The sequence below is a fragment of the Poecilia formosa genome, unplaced genomic scaffold (assembly GCF_000485575.1).
Source record: "Poecilia formosa unplaced genomic scaffold, Poecilia_formosa-5.1.2 Scaffold43, whole genome shotgun sequence".
NCBI lineage: Eukaryota > Metazoa > Chordata > Actinopteri > Cyprinodontiformes > Poeciliidae > Poecilia > Poecilia formosa.
Window position 1 is genome coordinate 2288821 of NW_006799982.1, and position 17761 is coordinate 2306581.

At 38.3% G+C, this 17761-nt stretch overlaps 1 protein-coding gene across 12 annotated transcripts in view; it reads left to right on the forward strand.

Annotated features, from left to right (window-relative positions):
- Positions 1 to 17761, forward strand: part of adgrl3.1 (adhesion G protein-coupled receptor L3.1) — a 161532-nt gene that overhangs the window by 109522 nt on the left and 34249 nt on the right. For all 12 annotated transcript variants that reach the window (XM_016671295.1, XM_007551706.2, XM_016671296.1 and 9 more), the window contains 3 exons: positions 8360 to 8543; positions 16488 to 16610; positions 17278 to 17483. In XM_016671295.1, the coding sequence (XP_016526781.1) occupies positions 8360 to 8543; positions 16488 to 16610; positions 17278 to 17483 (513 nt within the window). The remainder of the gene's footprint in view (positions 1 to 8359; positions 8544 to 16487; positions 16611 to 17277; positions 17484 to 17761) is intronic.

Sequence of the window (17761 nt, forward strand, 5' to 3'; positions counted from 1 at the left end):
ATTGGATTGTTTAACTCTTGTTAATTTAAGAATGGTCTTCATGCAAATCTTTTGAAAACTTTTAATACATAGATACTGTAAATAAAAGTGATTTAATAACAGAATAAAAAAAAAAAAAAACAATTGTCTAGCCCTAACGTCCTAAGTGGTCAATAATTACTTGTATTAGCAGCACATCACATTGTGTTGGTAGGAGTAAAACAGCGCCTTTAAAACAAAACCAAAATGATGACAGTTTGTGATAATTAGCAGAGTTACGTGTCAACAGTAGTCGCTGTGTGTTTTACCGATACAATGACATCTCAACTCCTCCAAATTCATTTTTAAAATACACAGATACCAAAAATAAATCCAAGTTCTCATCCTTAAGCAATGTTGTTGTTTTGACTTAGTGGCACATAGCAACGGTACGTTTCCCATGAGTTGGTTACCGAGTTGGCATTTTCCCAGCTGAAAGTGACCCGACTCTAGTCGCAAGCTATTACTCAGTGCATGATGCTCTCATGATGTAGCAATGTAACCCTCTGAGGATAATAGGTTTGTTCTGGTCTCGATCTCCACTTTTCATCAGCATCTCTGTATCCGACTGTTTCTTCGTTGGGTTTATTATTCCTTGGTTTTTAATTTTGCTCCAAAATATATCACCGATAAGAGGGCACGATCAATATCAGTAATAGCTCATCTTGGTTGCATTTATCTCAGCAGAATTGCACACAGGCTTGTCTGGGAGCAAATAACTGGCTATCCATCTCCATTTCTCGAAATGCCGTGTGTGTAGCACACATTGAGAAACATCGGAACATGATGGATACCCCGTTGAGTGCGGCTCGATCACGGCCTCGCTGTGTTAAAAATAATACCTTCCCGTTTTTTTGTGGCTCTGAATTAATTACACTTTGTCCTTGTTGGTGTTCTTGCACCGTTGCTTGTTTGTGTCGACGCCGTGGGCTAACAGAAAACCTAACATGTTTCAAGAATGTATCTGGTCAACATCGAAAAAAACAAACAACAAAAAACGAGACAAAATCACTATTCAGCGGATCAAAGGACCCCAAAATCCACATGCATGGCCTGTAGATAGAGAATTTCTTTCTGTCTTCTTCACCCACTGACACACGCATACACACACCCACACACACACGCAAACACATGGTAGATGGGGTTGCTCTTTTTTCTCCTGATGCAGGCTTTTTTCCTCCAAACTCCCCTGAAAAGTCTTAACGTCAGCACCAGTCAGCAATGTCACATCATAGAACATGGCTTAGGAGTATATGCAGGATGACACACACGCACACACGCGTTCACACGCAGTACCACAAATATTTAAATATATTTTCAACAATAATCTTTCGCTGTCACATCGCAACAGTCAGGCATTTGTAATGCGTCTCCTTAAGCCAAATAAGGCTGCATTTCAGGGGGAAACGGCAGCGCGCGCACAACTCTGCGCAGGTCTGAATCCAAACACTGGAGCACACGCCTCAGGTGCAGCAAGAGGAGGCCTGTGAGTGATCGATTATATGATTAGCCTTGGTTATGTGAAACAAAATTATACCAACAGGCTCTTTACTCTGCCAGATAGAAATGTGCATGATTAGGGATGTGGTGTGGCACTGCCCTCTCCTCGTTAATTATCCGTGGCACTAATTGCCAAGTGAGGAGAGTGTGCAGGAGGTCTACATTCTTAATAGAGACAAAAAAAATAATTGAATTCCCTCCCCTGTCTCTCTCTCTCTCTCTGTCTCTCTCTCTGTTTCTCTCCACTTCTTACACTTCGTCTACCCCTCCTCGGTCATTTGGTTTTGGGTAACTGGGGACTCGTTTCATGTATACCAAATTGGCAATTTACCCATGATGAAGTTGGTGGTGTGGAGAGGCCTTGATGCTTTAGGATGCGCTAAAAGAAGGAGGTAGCCAGCCAGCCAGGTAGAAGAGGGGCAAGAGAAACAATAGAGGACAAATTTGATGTGAGAGAAAAGAGCAAGAAAAAAAAGAGGAGTGGAGCAAAAACAGTATTAGGTTATGGAGAGGACTTTAAAGCTTCATGATGTCTAATTTTTAGGGGTAAAATAATACATCCAGCTCACAAGTTGAGACAAAATTTTAACAAAAGTTTCAGGAAAACTAAGAATCCATTTGTTTTGTTTTGCTTTAAAAAAAAAAAATGTTTCCAAAATCATCTTGTTTGTCTCACTCTGAGGTGGCCTTAAAGCCAAAAGACATAGATTTTTTTTTTAAATTCATTTTCACAAATACAGCAACTGTTTCATAAGTCATAAACTTTTTAAAATAATCTAATTTACATGTTGAATTATCTCATTCAGTTTTAATCACTTTAGGTGATTTAGATTTTAAACTAGAGATGATCAAATGCATTTCTGACTGTCAAAATGGTGAAGTAACCCTTTAACTTGAGACATTAAACAGTTTTATATCACCTTTGAAGTTGTTAGCCAGTATTGCATGGCAATATTTTCTACCTATGCTCCTGAACTACTTATATTTTGTCAGTTGTTGCTTCTATTATTACTTCCATTTTGTACTGAGTGGACAAACTGCTGGCACACAAATGACTCAAAAGTTAAGGGAGTCTTCTTCAACGCTAATGTAGCTGAGTGTTAAAAGTCAGTTGAAGAAGGTCACGATTTGACAATCCATACTTTAAAAGTGGAATTGTTATAAGAGTAAAGTACAATAAAAAAATAAAAATTATTTGTTGTGTTACATTACACTAATAACTATATTTACAGTATTTACATATATTTTTTAAAAAGACACAAAAACTTTAATTCTCACTGTTGAATATTGTCACTAAATAATGCCAAATAATGCTAAATAATGTCACTAAATATTCTATAAGATAATTTTCTATTACATTCTTTAAGGCACAATTTACAAAACCATGCAAAGTTGGCACTTTTAATGGACTTTTAATGCAACTTTTAGAGCAACTTTGCATTAAAAGTGTCATTATTTACCGAATGACACTTCATGACAACTGTCATAAACATTCATAAAGATTTCTTTATGTTCATGACAGATGTTGTCATGTTTATGACAGTGTCATGTCAGTCTTATGCACACCCCTTCAAATAAAGTGTTACCAAAAAAATTCCTTCAAACTCCCTACAGCTAATAGCAGATGAACACTGATGAAAACATCCTCACACTTTGTCCAATCTCAACCAGGCAACTTCAAAAAAAAAAAAAAAAAGATCCATCTTTCCTCTCTTGTTGCCTCTGCATATTTCTAACATCCCAGCTTTGGGCTTTTACACAGTACAGCATACTGTACATGTGCTTGTGTGCCCAAGTTCACCTTGGGTGGTTGGGAGTAGTCAACCAGCCCAGTTCTAGTCTGCCTTGCCGCTGCTGTTTACGCTGGATTACCCCTACGCCTCAAAGCATTTCACTTCTGCCCCATTTACTGTCATGAGGCTGTGTGTATGTGCTCACAGATGTGCACGGCTTTCTTGAATTTCGTGGTCTCACTAAGAAACACGCACTTCCTAACGGGCTCCCCTTATCTGTCTCTGCAGAGAGTTCTCCCCCTCTTTGAAGAACCCCTTAAAAAACCCTCTGTCTCTTTTAGCCCCTAAGTCTTCCTACTTGTGCACGATAGAAATGTCACCGACGGCACCAGAGCTCCTAGACACACTCCGACTCAACCCCGCACATTTATTCATTCTGTGTCTGTCTTTCTAATACTGAGATGTCTAGCCCTTAAAGGAAATGGCATCCCTTCTTTCTGCCCTACCTAACTCCCCTGCTTCTACAGATGTAATCTCAGTGCTGGTTAGTGACGTTTCAGTGGCGAAAAACATTGATGAAATTAAAAATGTGAGTTCAGCAAGAAGAAAAGAGAAGTTTAATGAGAGTAGAGAAGCTCGGTTATCGCTAACACATCAGTGTGAGCATTTGTGAGCATTATACGCCAGCCGCATGCGTAATGGAGAATGAGACGCATCAGCAAAGCTCTCATATCTGCCATGGCCACAGTAAAGACCGTCTTCCCCTCGATCTGTTTTCTTTGCCTGGGCAGCTACTGAACAGCAAGTGGAGCAGAATGATGCACAACAATGCTTCCCCTCAGCCCGCAGTGCACACCCCCAGTTGCATACACAGACACACACAAATTACCACAGGCACATGCATGCCGTCCCATTCAGCGCATGCCACACGGCTCTGATTTGAACTCCGGACAGCAGTGTGACAGTACGGGAAGTAACTCGAACAACAGTCATGATAAAGATATGAAAAAGACATGAATGTTAAATGCTAAAAGCAGTTAAGAATAATCACCGTGATTAAAATTTAAAGCAGCCGAATCAACTAAAACAAGATTAGCATGGATGAAAGAAATTAAATATGTACAACTCGAGAGTAGCCCCGGGGAAGAAACGGGGACAAGCTTGAGAGTGTTCTGCAGGGTTCCACAAGTTGCTAGAAGTTGCAGGAGAATCTCAAGGAGCGTTGATCTAGAAAAAGTCTCATAAAACAAGTCTGATCTTGTAAATTATTCCAACTTTTGCATGTTTAAAAGAAGAGTTGAAAACACTTTCTCAAGTCTCATTTATATAATTTGTCACTAAAAATATGAGAATTTTCTTTACATAAATTGTCTTTTCCAGCTCCAACTTGAATTTTGTACATACTTGAGACATAGGCATTGATGTCTAAAATCTTTGCCTGTTGTGCCTTTTTTGGTATTTGCGCAGTGAGGCATATATGTAAATCACTGCACCACGATGTACTTTATACTTTATAGTAAACTACAAGATTGCAACATTTGCGTGAACTTTGTCCTTGCACCAAGTTAAAGGAAAATAAACTAATTCATATGTAACTGAAGAATAAAACAGGCGCTGGAAGCAAACTTTGATTTGCTTTGATTCACTTTACATTTCTGAGTACCTACACATTACTAATCACAATGGCTCCTGTGTAACAGTTGTACAGATTTAGATGGAAAATAATCAGCAGACGGAAATCGCTCTAACATGTAATGCTGAAAGCAATTATCTCAACCAGCATCAAATCTAATGCCACAAAACCTGTCAGAAGCAAAATCTGATGAAAAATTTATTGTAAAATCAATGAAAAAAATAATTTGTGATTTTTTTTTAACAATTGTTTGCGTTCACATTACCTACCAATAAGTACAAACAGCTCTCATAAGCTGTAAAGGTTTCATCGAATAATATGTGTTGTAAGGTAAGCTAAAAATGACAGTTCCTCTTGCGTAATCAATATCTTTATAGAATATTGGACTTGAAAATAAAATAAAATATTCAATTTGATTCATTGTTTTGAGAAAGTTCATTTTGAATTCACTCACCTTCAGTTCTACGTTTGTGACACCACTGTATGTATTTTTTAGTTCTAACTATAAAACTACTTTTACAATGAGTAAAAGTAGGAATTCATCATTATTCCTGCAATGTAGTATTTAAAAAAAATATATTATCAGGCTGGATGCAGGCTGGTGAAGAACAAATAAACAAACTTTGATTTCTTGTTAAACAAATTACACTTAAAGAAAGGTGTTCCAGGTCCAGGAAATTCCCATTTTAAAAATCTCAGGGTGCAGGAAATGGGAAACAATTGTCAGAACAACAATAAGATGATAACACTGATGAGACTCTGACAGGGAAAACAATGCAGAATACATACTGTATACGTTACAGCAGATCGTAAAATCAATCAGTGACTCAAACCTGTCATAAGTCATAGGAGGCAAATGTAGACAGAATGTATGGAGGAATGGAAATCATTTCAAAATGACATCAGGAAATAAAACAAACGACACACTATGGAAATAAAACACCAAAATAAAAGCGATGACACCCAACACAAAGCACTGATTTTAAATGGCAGCATTGTAATTTGTTGTTAGTCACTGGCAGAGCGACACCAAAAAACAGCTGTAGCTGCAATAATGTCAAAACTTTCTTTAAAGGGCTTGAAAGCCTGCAGCCGTCTGTCACTGTGTTGACAGGATGTTGATCGAAACAAGTTTGCACAAGTGTGCTGAACATCCACTGCTCCTTATTTCTGGCTGTTTGCTGAAGAAGTGGATTAATTAGTTTTTGTTTACATGTAGCTCTCCCAAACTCATCCGATATGCATCCCTGCTAATTAGCTGCTAGCGCTAAAAGAGGACATAATATTATCATATTAGCTTGTTGGGAGCAGTGTTTGTCTGTGTGTCTGTGCTTTACTGTATTTATGTGTAGGTATAACCCTCACAAAAAACACCCCCCAAAAAGGAAAACAGGATCATTTCTAAACCAACAGAAAAACTTGAATTAGCTCTCATTTATCATGTTTAGTAAATTTCTTGCAATACCTTGCAAAAAAAAACGTAACTGTATTTTTGTGGCATTTATGTGCTAGAACAACACAACATGGCACATAACTGTGGTTTACAAAATGAATGAATGTGATACCCCGGCCAAAAACCTGGAGCATTTCCCATAGAAATCACTTGTGTGTATTTTTATATCGGTGCAAGTACAATTGTTCTGTGAGGGTAATCAAAGTGATAATCATGAAGACCAACAAAGACAGCAGACAGGTCAGAAATAAAGCAGGGTTAAATTATAATGTTCCCATATTTTTGAAAATCTCAGAGCTCTGTTCACTCTATTCTCTGAAGATGTAAAGAAAATACTTCAACTGGCCAACCTACCAAAATTTGGCCGTCTACCTGAGCTGACCAGAAGAATATAAAACAAAGAAGCATTCAAGTTGCAAAGTTACATATGGTAGAAAACTAACAAAACACTTCATCCTGACCCAACGTTCCCTGTAGTGGTTTGGATCAAATTAAATTAATGTGTTAGACTGGCCCAATAAAAGTTCTGACCTAAATCCAATTGTCAATCTGTGACAAGACAGGAAAGTTACAGTCTGCAGATGCTTTCTATAGTCACAGTTTGGGCTCTTTTACACAGAAGTGTGAGCCAATATTTCAGTTTCTTAATGTGCAAGGCTGCAGTAAGCCGAAAATAAAAAAAACAACTTTCTTTTCACTTCACAGAGTACACTGCTTTGTGAAGGTCTATCACATTCAGTGGGTTGCGACATGACCAAACCTGGAAAAAAGTTTAAAATATCTTAGCACATTTGCAAGTATTAATACAAAAAACGCAACACTTGCTGCAGCTAATTTTCTTGTTTTTCGTTTTCACTGTGAACTGACAGGCAGGGATCAGGAGGAAGTCAGGCGCTGGATGTGCAAACGGCAAAAGAAAAAAAAAAAAAAAAGACATTTCGCAATCCGTTTCTTTGCCCTTGCCAATTCCCTGCCGGAGATGCTTTTAGCTTCTTTAATAGCACCTGTGTTACGTTTCCCGCTTTCTCACTGCCCTGCCTCTGAAAACTGAGTTAAAGATGAGCTGTGCGTCTGCGTGAGGGCTGGTTTACAGATCAAGAGAAAATAAGGAGACAAAGGGGAGTGTGAGATGTGTGTGTTTGATAGCACCTGTATTTGCTTCTCTGCCTCTCCTGCTCCCGGTGGACGCCTGTCACCATGGACTCACTGGACTGTTTTATCGCTCTCCCATGGCTTTTCCCACCCCCACCTCTGCACCACTTCTCCTTTCTCTCTGTCTCTTTATCTCTCCCTGGGCCTTCCTGAGATGTGTGTGTGCGCGTGTGCGTGTTGTGGTGTTTATGCCAGAAAAGCAGGAGCTGACTTCTTGAGACTACAAGGAAATGTGAGCTGAAGATAAATCACAGGAAGTATTATACGGTGGAGAACATTTCATGTTCGGCATAAAACCTCTTCTCGGTCTTCTATAATATATTTGGATTCAAAACTGCATCACACCGCTGGATGTGAACCAAAAAAAAAAAAAAAAACCCTCCAATTTCTTTCTGACACCCACAGTATAATTGTTCCAACTGGTGGATGGGACTTTTGTTTAAAAGAAGAAAAAGGAGTTTTAGGGTGTCAACACGTAGTGATTGCAATCAACTAACAAGCTTGATTTTCAAAACATCTGTGATTATCCTCATAAAAAAAAACAAAAAAAAGGAGCGTGGGTACTAAAAATGTGCTTTTCATACAACATTTTAGTTTTCCCCTTTTTTTATTTATTTATTTTTTATTCATATCTGCATGGGAATGCCATATTTGCATTGCTGCCATCGTATCTTCCTGACTGCTGTAATTTATCAACGTTCTCCTGCATTCTCACAACTCCCGGCTTCAGTAGTTTGGGGTGTAGCAGCGCTGCTTCTGCCATAGTCATAGTTGCATTTATTTTTACATGCCGCGTGACTGACTGAAAGTGGTGAGGGCGTCAGCACTGGCTTCAGCTATGTGACCTCTGTGTCTTTATTGCTCCCCCAGGCGATGGTTGAGACGGTAAATAATTTGTTGCATCCAAGAGCTCAGGCGGCGTGGAAAGAGCTGCCCACCAGCGAGCAGCTGCACTCAGCCACTCTACTCCTCGACACCGTGGAAACGGGTGCTTTCATGTTGGCCGACAACCTCCTGAAGACTGACACGGTGCAGGAGACCACCAACTACATCCGTAAGTACATTTTACGGCTCCTTTTCAACAAAACCCTTTAGAGCTGGACCTACAGATCTCAACGATTTGGAGGGTCAACCCCGAAGCAGAACTGTTTGGAACATTTACCAATTTTCAATCGATATCATTGCAGTTTTGCTAAAAGATGTTAAAATCGCCTGACGAGTCCTAGTTCACAAGGTCACAAATGGAAGTAGGTTATATCCGTGAAGTTGCTTGGTCACAAAGTTCAAAATACAGAAAAGTGTAACACCAGGCGAGCTTTAATGGATGCAGCAGCTACTTTTTTTTTTACTTTGATTCCATCTTGTAACCACAATAAATCATCTGAGACACTGTGTTTGGGGAATAACTAAAAACTTTGAAGATGTTAATAGTACATTTACAAAATGTAATTTTAATAGTAATTTAATCCTAAAGTAATGATATGAACTGGAGGAAATTTTATAATGTTTGGCATCAAAGCAGTGCTTTTCATTTGATCCTCACAACTGACCTTCTGGGGATGAAAGTTTGAGGCTCTGCGAGTCTCTATGCCAGTGATCTCAAACTGCATTCCTAGAGGACCAGAATACTGCAACTTTTTAGATGTAGTACTTGGCCTACACACTTGAATTAAATAGCTAAACTGCCTCACCAGCATGCAGTCAAGCTCTACAGAGCTCTGCTAATGAACTTATATTGGAGCCAGGTGAGCTGAAGCAAAGAAATATCTAAAAGTTGCAGGACTCCGGCCCTTGAGGACTGGAGTCTGAAACCCCCTTGCTCCATGTGGTCAAATAGCAATCAGTTGAAATAACCAAAAAGTAGGTCGGGCTACCTTATTTCCATCACCTTAATCATTTGATATGCTGAGGTGGGTGAACCTACATAAGCACAGACAGGGTGTCTGCACAGTGTAGCATGAAATTAGTTGTTGTTATTGTTATTAGGTCACTGAATAATTGGGTCACAGGATTCATGTCTTTGAAGTCTTGGTGAAAAGTTTAGTTCTTAAAGAAAGCTGACTCACTCAGAGTTTTGAAATTCAAACTTCAGACAGATGTCCCCCTTTGTAATCTTTATGTTTTTATCTCAACATGCTATTAGCTTATGTTTCACCTCTCTATTTAAATACATTAAATTAAATGTGAGAAAAGGACACTCTTTAAATAGTTACATTTTATTTCATTATTTTTGGCATATTCAGTGCAATCCAACAACCCCCCTATTGGACCACTGCTTTCAAACATTTTGTGAATCCCCTCCTGGTGTTTAAAGGTAACAGGATGATATTCCTTTCACATACTACGGGAAAAAGGATCATCATAGTAACATATCAGGAAGCAGCATTAACAGGTGTCATATCCACATCTTGGTTTATTCTGCGGCTTGATATTGATGTTTCATCCATCTTAATTACGTTTCACAAATTAACCTAAAACCCCTAAATAGTCTTAAATTAAAAGAGAAACTCAGAATTTAATAGACCGTAGTGTTTTTACTTCGAGTTTCGTAATGCAATTTCTCTAAGTGAAAGCTGGGAAAGATGATACTGTTGTTCTGTGGTGGATCTGGTTGGGAAACTAAAGACAAATATTCACACAGGGCTAAGCTGCATGGTACACAAAAACAAAAGCGGTAAAATATAATGCTCTAATAACATGATTAATTAGTTCATATTCTGCAGGGGGGCAGAGCAAAACAAAACAAACAGAGCCCCATGAAGCTGTCAGTGATAACACAGCGTGACAGGTAGTCAATAAATATACAAAACAGGACACGTGTGCAGTTTTAGGTGGTCTCTCTGCTGTGCTTCAGCAGATTTTCCGCGGCTGCTAAAGGGGGAAGACGAGGCTTGTGAAAGAGGAGTTTTATAGTCAAATGATTGCTCCTCTCGGTTCTGTGAAATTCATTTATTTGTTTTACATGGAAATAGCTTGGGAATTTAGTTGATTTAAAATTGCAGGCATTAATATTTCTACTGTTAATTACAGTACATTGACATAATCAGGTGTGCAACAATGTGCAGTAAACAAAATCAGTACTCAGTAAATATAAAATTATTTCTGCAAATCTGATGCTGCAGCTTTCAATCTTACCTTTAATTATCAATTAATGCAACCAGCAACATTCTAACATGGCCCTTGAAAGTCAGAAGTGTGAATGTGTTTGTCACAGAAATTAATTTGAAAATTATACATTTTAATTCCTCATTCATCACATATGTATAATACGCCACTTTGTAATAAATGATGGTACTTTCAGGTATTTGGTTACTGTTTTAGAAGTCAGCAAAAATTGATTTAAATGCTTTTCCTTTAAAAAAAAAAAAAATCACCATCCTGTGCATTATTGCAGATCATTTTTGTGAAATGCTGTTTTTAGCAGTCTCCTCAAAGCCTTAGCGGCCCAGTCGGCCCTTATTGATCTGCTGATTGATTGCAAGGTACATAGTCGTTTCTTTCAGACATTCATGCTAAACTGGCTGTTTTAGAGTTGATTCATGATGACTTACAATGTCCTGCAAAGGTAGTGAAGCTTCTCCCATTTTGCTATGATATAAACACAAACTTTAACGTGTTTTGCTGGGAGTTTAATGTGGACATCAGACAGTAGCACATCATTCGAAAGTGGAAAGAAAATGATTGCTATTCAATATTTACTTACAAATAAAATGTAAATGGCGTTGCGTGTATTTGTATGCAAACCTTTCGCTGTGATACGCCTTAATACATTCAGCCGACTGCGTTCACAGATTTACTTAATTAGTAATCTAACAGGCAGAGATGGAGAAAGCTTTATGAGGAGAAGCTAAGGTTTATGGAGGTTTTGCACCTTGCACTTCTTCTTCGTTTTGGTCTGTCAAATAAATTCCACGTGGAATGTATTAAATTTTAGCTGTTGTGCCATAAGACGTAAAACATAATGTCGGAGGTATGTGAGTAAAAAGAGATACTAACTCCCCTCCCTTTTGGATCTCAAGCTTTGTAATTCAGTAGATCTGTTTACATGCACAACAAGTCATGCAGCAAGCTGAGGGAGAGGAAAAAAGAAAATCCAAAATGCTTTTCATCGCCTCTTTAAAGGTTTCCATGCTTTGCTTTATTACGAGGAGTAAATATGCAAAGCTGTCAAGACGGAGGTCAGTATCAAGATGTTTTAAAGGGTCAAACCCACTGAGATACTTATCTAGCAAAATGAAGGAAAAACATTGGCCTTGAGGCTGGCATGCTTATTTTGCTGGAGACAATCATTTTTTATTTATTTATTTCCATATTTTCTGCCCTCTGCTCGTAGGCGGAATTGACAAAGGAGAACAAAGCTTGTTATTAAGGCATTGTGCACACCACTTTTCTTTTTTTCTGTTCTTCTTCTTCCCTAATCTCTTTTCTCGCCCGATCATGTCATTACTGGGCTGCGGCACAACAGAGTTTTGCTTCCTCTTTGTTTTTCATGCCTTTAGGAAACGATATATCTGGGAGTCTTCATTTCATCTGAGCCCAGACCAGCAACTCGCACCCACTTAGATCCCCCCTCCTAGTTATCTTCATATTTACTTCCAATGTGATTTGATATTTTTTAAAAACTTCCTTCACATCATCCCCTATTACTAGAATTCAGAGTGCTTATGCGCTACTCAGTCACAGATGAAAAGCTACGAAGGAGGAGCAGGAGAAGAGAGGAAAATGAAGATGATAAGAGAAGAAGAAGACTGGATGAGTGCATGCTTGAGGGTGATGGTGGCAGTTGAATGTCAAATGATGCTCTGAGGCCTTTTTTTTCTGGCTCACTTTTACATCAGTAAGCAATGATATTACAGCTATTTAAGTCACACAGCATGGTGATTACATTACTGCAGTCAGAGACGGACTGTTCAGACAGATAAGATTCCACAAAGTTTGTCCTTTACTACGTGACTTTGTCAAATTCTTGATTAGTGCTAAAGGAAGAGTCTGGGCACTTTGAAGTGAGGATCTGTGAAAATGTTATTGACTGTTAATATCTTACCTACAGCAGATAACTCTCTTGCCATCTTCATTTCGTATAAATCCAGATTAGTTGGTCTAAGGGGCTGCATGCAGCTAGCCACTAGTCCAAGAGGCGTCTTCAAACAACTCCAATCTGAAAACTCTGAGATTTATGTGAACACATTTAATAGACCTTTAAAGGTTTGCCACATTCCTATTGAGTGGTGATATAGACATAAACTGATGTTGATTTATACAGGAACTGGAAGTACGTGGCAGTGGGTCTGTATTTTTATTTTTTTTTTTTTAATTGTCATGGGTAAATTAAAAAAAAAAAGACAATCTTTGATTAACCATCTGAATTTTTTAGGGCATAGAATAAATATTACTTCATGGAAAGCTACATTCAGGGTACGACACTTTACCCATTTTGGGAACAAAACATTTCTATTTCTTTAGTTCTTAACGGTTTTTCATGAAATGCCAGAGATAACGCAGAGTGCCTTATGTAGCCTCTCTCTGAGACTGATACAGAAAATTTATTTTTCTGTATGAAATTGTATCCGTTTGCATGATAAACTCCCTTGAGAAAACATTTGTTGTCAATTGGTGTTATGTAAACTAACTGAATTAAACTGAAGAAAAGAGCTCCCGTTTCACAACTTTAAATATGACTCCACAAGGTCAAACATCCGAACTATCTACCGTCTTATAAAAAACACATTCGGCGCTTTGAAAAATTATGTAGTTAAGGTAACACTTTCGTGAAACTTATATCAGCTACAGTCTGGTTGGCATGACTTGCAGTAAAATACACAACTATCTCAGGCCGCTGTCTTGGTGTGTCGCACAGGAGGAGCACGGCAGATGTCACAGTCAGACAGCCGGGAGTGTCCCGTCAGACCGTCAGTTCCCAAAACCACACACACAAAAAAACCTTTGTAAAAGTCCACTCGAGGTCATTGCAACGCCACCAAACTACGCTATGGGGATGTCATCTCTAAAGACTGTGGAAGGGTTAATAATATTAACTTCATTAGTTAATTAGCTTCCTCAGTGAGTTAGTGAAAACAACTAATTCACAAGCTAAAAATCAGCTTTCTAGGTTGTTGATTTGTAGAGTAGAAAAAAATATGATGTTGTGTCCATTAAGTGTCTTCAGTTATAGCTACTCTTAAGACTAACTTAAACACATTGCTTTAATGTTTGTGTTTTAATATATAAATGATTCGTGTTGTTTTAATCTAAGCTCAAATATACACGCAGATTTGACTACACTGTTATCTGTTAAAGAAGGAATGAATTAAAATGGCAACCCTAAAACTCTAGACAGGTACAAAACATGCAATTTCACACATCATAATTATTTCTTTTTTATTATTATTAGTTTTATGTTTTGTTAAAATGACACGATAAAACTGTGGTGCTTTAATGCTAAAATTCCTGCACCATCCTTTTAAGTGCAGCAGCTCTGTCCAGCAGTTTACTTTCATACCTAATTTTAACTTATATAATTCCTGCAACCCATCTCCGCCAATTTTTTTTTCCCCAAATGCACTGCATAAATATTGTTACATAAATACTCATCAAAATGTAGGCTACTGCATGAACTTCAAACAAGAATATGCCTTTTTTTGGTGGGCTGCGGGGAGGGTAAAAATCATCTCCACATTCTTCCTTTTTTTTGTGTTGTTAATCTTCCCTTCCAGCTAATCCAGTGGGAAGATCCTCCATGATTATCTCTCCCCCTCTATTCATAATCAGCCCCAAACCGCCTGTCATCTTTGCACCTCCCTTCCTTCTTCCTCACTTGTGCCTCCGTCTTCCCTTACACTTTTTAAGCTCATCCCCCGCCACATTCCCCATCCTCCTTTCTTTTCCTAACAAGCCCTTTAGATGAGAGTGAGTGACAAGAATAAATTATTTGGCGCAATTTAGAGATTCTACTGCAACAACTGTAAGTGATATTATTGTGTGAGATTGTGACTGAGGCACGGTACAAGGCAGACAGATAAATAGTGTTATTATTAGAAGCAAAACAGTGATTTTGAAGGGATAACACAGCGGTAACAGCCCGTGCGTGTGTGATAACGATAATGAACAAGTGTGTTTCTAAGGAGGAGGATTGTCATGACATGGATGTTTTAATTAGATTAGACCCAGCATGTTTCGATACCCCGCCGATCAGTTTGGCCGTGGGGAACGGTGCATGTGAGAGTGTTTGCTTGCACCTGCAATACCTTGCAAAAAGTATTCACACCCCCTGGAATTATTTTCACGTTAGAACAGCCAACTTTGTTTTAGATTTATATTACAAGCTAACACAATGTAAAGCATAACTTTACGGATACATGGTTTCAATCTTTTCTTCACAAATAAAATTCTAATCTGAAAAGTGTGTCATCCATTTGTCTTCAGGCCCATGAATCAATAATTTGTCCATGTTTTGTCTTTCCTGTTGGGTGCATGTCTACTAGCTGTGCACTTCTTACTGTCTTTGCATAATAGTTCAGTATCAATAAGACTGTGAACAGCAACGCAAAGGTCTCGCCACCACACACACGTACAAATATTTTTTTCATATCACTTACATTGACTTTTATTTTGGGGTGTCAGGGTACAGCTTTTCATTGTAGTTGTGGCTGTATGTTTTTGTCCTGATTGAAAGTGAATCTATGCACCATTCTCAGTTTCTTTGCAATCTTTTAGAGGTTTCATATTTTAAAAATGAACCTTTATGTAGTTGTATGCATCTTCCTTTCAACTCAAATCGCCTTATCTGTTCTTTCTAAAGAAAAGCTTTCTCACTTCATGATGCTGCCACCATCATTTATTATAGTGGAGATCATGAGCTTAGGGGTTGTTTTTTTTTTGTTTTGTTTTGTTTTGTTTTAGCCATAAAAGTATATTTGGCTCTAATCAAATCAAAGTATCTTCTTCCAAATAGTCTCAGTTCCCAAGTCATTTCACAGAATTATATGTTCATGTGTGAAGAGTAGAAGACTATGCATCCTTTTTCCTTCCTCTTTAAAATGTTGCATTGTTTTGTGTTGATCTGTCACATAAAATCACAAAAAAATAACAAAATACATCCAGGAATGCTTTTGCATGGCACCGTATTGTTGGTGGTTTGGTTCGGTGAAAGTGTGAGTTACAGACACATCACCTGTGTGTCTTTCTTTCTCTGTGCATCACTGTCTGTATTTATGTCTGCCTCCATTTTCTCTCCTCTGCACCTCGGTATCTCTTTCCTCTGAGCCCCATCTATTAAACTCTGCAAAACATTATAGTCTTTTTCCATCTGTCTCCACTCCAGTCCTCTCCTTTCAACGCATCCTCTCATTTCCCATCTCATCCATTCTGCTTCTCTGACTGCTCTCTCCTCTCCTCTCTTTTTTTTATTTTTTTTATTTCCAACCTCCCCCCAGCACTTCTTACCCGTTTTTAGCTTCTCATCCAGGCACTCTTGTTTTTTATCTGACTTGTCGCCATGTTGTTTACTCGATCTGAGAGGGCTGTTTTCACCATAAAAAGCAGCAGGCTAAATCACCAAATCACTCAGAAGCACAAGATAGCAATACACCAAAGGTATAATTAGTCCTTAATTAGAAACTTTATCTAACACTTTACACGGTTGTAATCAGGAATGTGCTAACGAACTAGAATTGTGAAATTAGATTCCGACAGTACAAGAGAGGCCGGGTAATCTACCTCAATGTGTCAGACCAGTTGCTTGGAGACACGGGCTTCAGTTTGAAGTATAAAATTTCTCATTATTTCTCTTTAAAGTATGTCAGCATTTTTTATTTTTTTATTTAGCTCTTTAGAAAAAGTTGGAAACTGCTCGAGGATTCAAGCCTGTGTTCTACTTTGAAGCACTTTGTGAGAAAACATGCTTGCTACAAGAGACTGTAGAGCAAAGATGATGTCATGTGTAAAGCAGTGATTTGACATTAAGGTGTATGTTTTTTTTGTTGTTGTTGTTTTTTTTCAGAGCTGGAGGTAGCCAGGCTCAGCACGGATGGAAACCTTGCAGATCTGACGTTTCCTCAGTCAGAGCAACATGGAAACGCCATCCAGCTGTCAGCCAGCACTCTGAAGCAGCACGGCAGAAACGGTACAAGACAAGTTTCATGGACTCTCTCTCTCTAATACTTGCTGGGGCATCTGTGACCCTTCTCAACATCTGCTTAACTGAGTATCATTGGTTTCTTTTGTGAACACATTCACTGTTTACCATAAATGTTTAAAAGTGCATGCTTGCTTTTTTTGTTTTTTTCCTTTTATTTATTTTTTGGTGAAAAAAAGTCAATACGCTTTAGTTCTATACGCTATGTTCATTTGTGAAGGGAAGAAGAGTTTTGTAGATCAACCTAGTGATTATCTTTATTTGATGTTAAAATTTGAGGACTGAAACACTTAACAGAGACAAAAAAAACAGGAAATATGCTGGGAAATTTCACAGCACTAATAAGTAACCCCTCCCTAAAACAGCATGTCATGGTTAATTTAGCATATAAGGCAGATGGTGAGAATTATCTTAAATATGTCCACTTGTGTGTTTTTGCTCTTTTTTCAAACATTTTTTACATCCTTGAAACTCTACAGTGGTGGTGCTTATGCCATAGATGTGCATAGATAATGCAACTGTGTTGCACTATCTATGCACATCTATTAAAAAAAAAAAAAAAAAAAAACGCCACTAAATAGTTCCATCCAGTGTTTTTTTTTTTTTTTTTTTTTTACATATATTGAGAGCATCTTGTCCATTTCTTCTCTCATAGGTGAGATCAGGATGGCTTTTGTGCTGTACAGGAACTTAGGTTCCTACCTGCCGACGGAGAATGCCAGCGTCAGACTGAGCAGCGAGGCGGTCTATCCAAATTACTCCGTTATCGTGAACTCTCCGGTCATCACAGCGTCGATTAACAAGGAGAGCAATAAGGTGTACCTTTCTGAGCCCGTCGTGTTCACTGTCCAACACCTGCAGGTAAGTGGGGGCTTTATCAGCAGAATTAAAAAAAAAAAAAAAAAAGGAATCAGAAGAGAACAAGCCTTGAAGGGCTGTCACATCAAATATACTTTCCTGCAGTTGTTTTGCACAAAGAGAAAGAAAAGTTTTTTTTTCCTTCCTTCCTTCCGTTTTTTACCTGGTTATCTCAGCAGGAACACTGCGTTTCTTATTTCCCAACAATGGATTTTCATCACTAGAGTTTGCAATATATTTTTTAAGATAACTGCTACCTGAATAAAAAATAGTCAGTTATT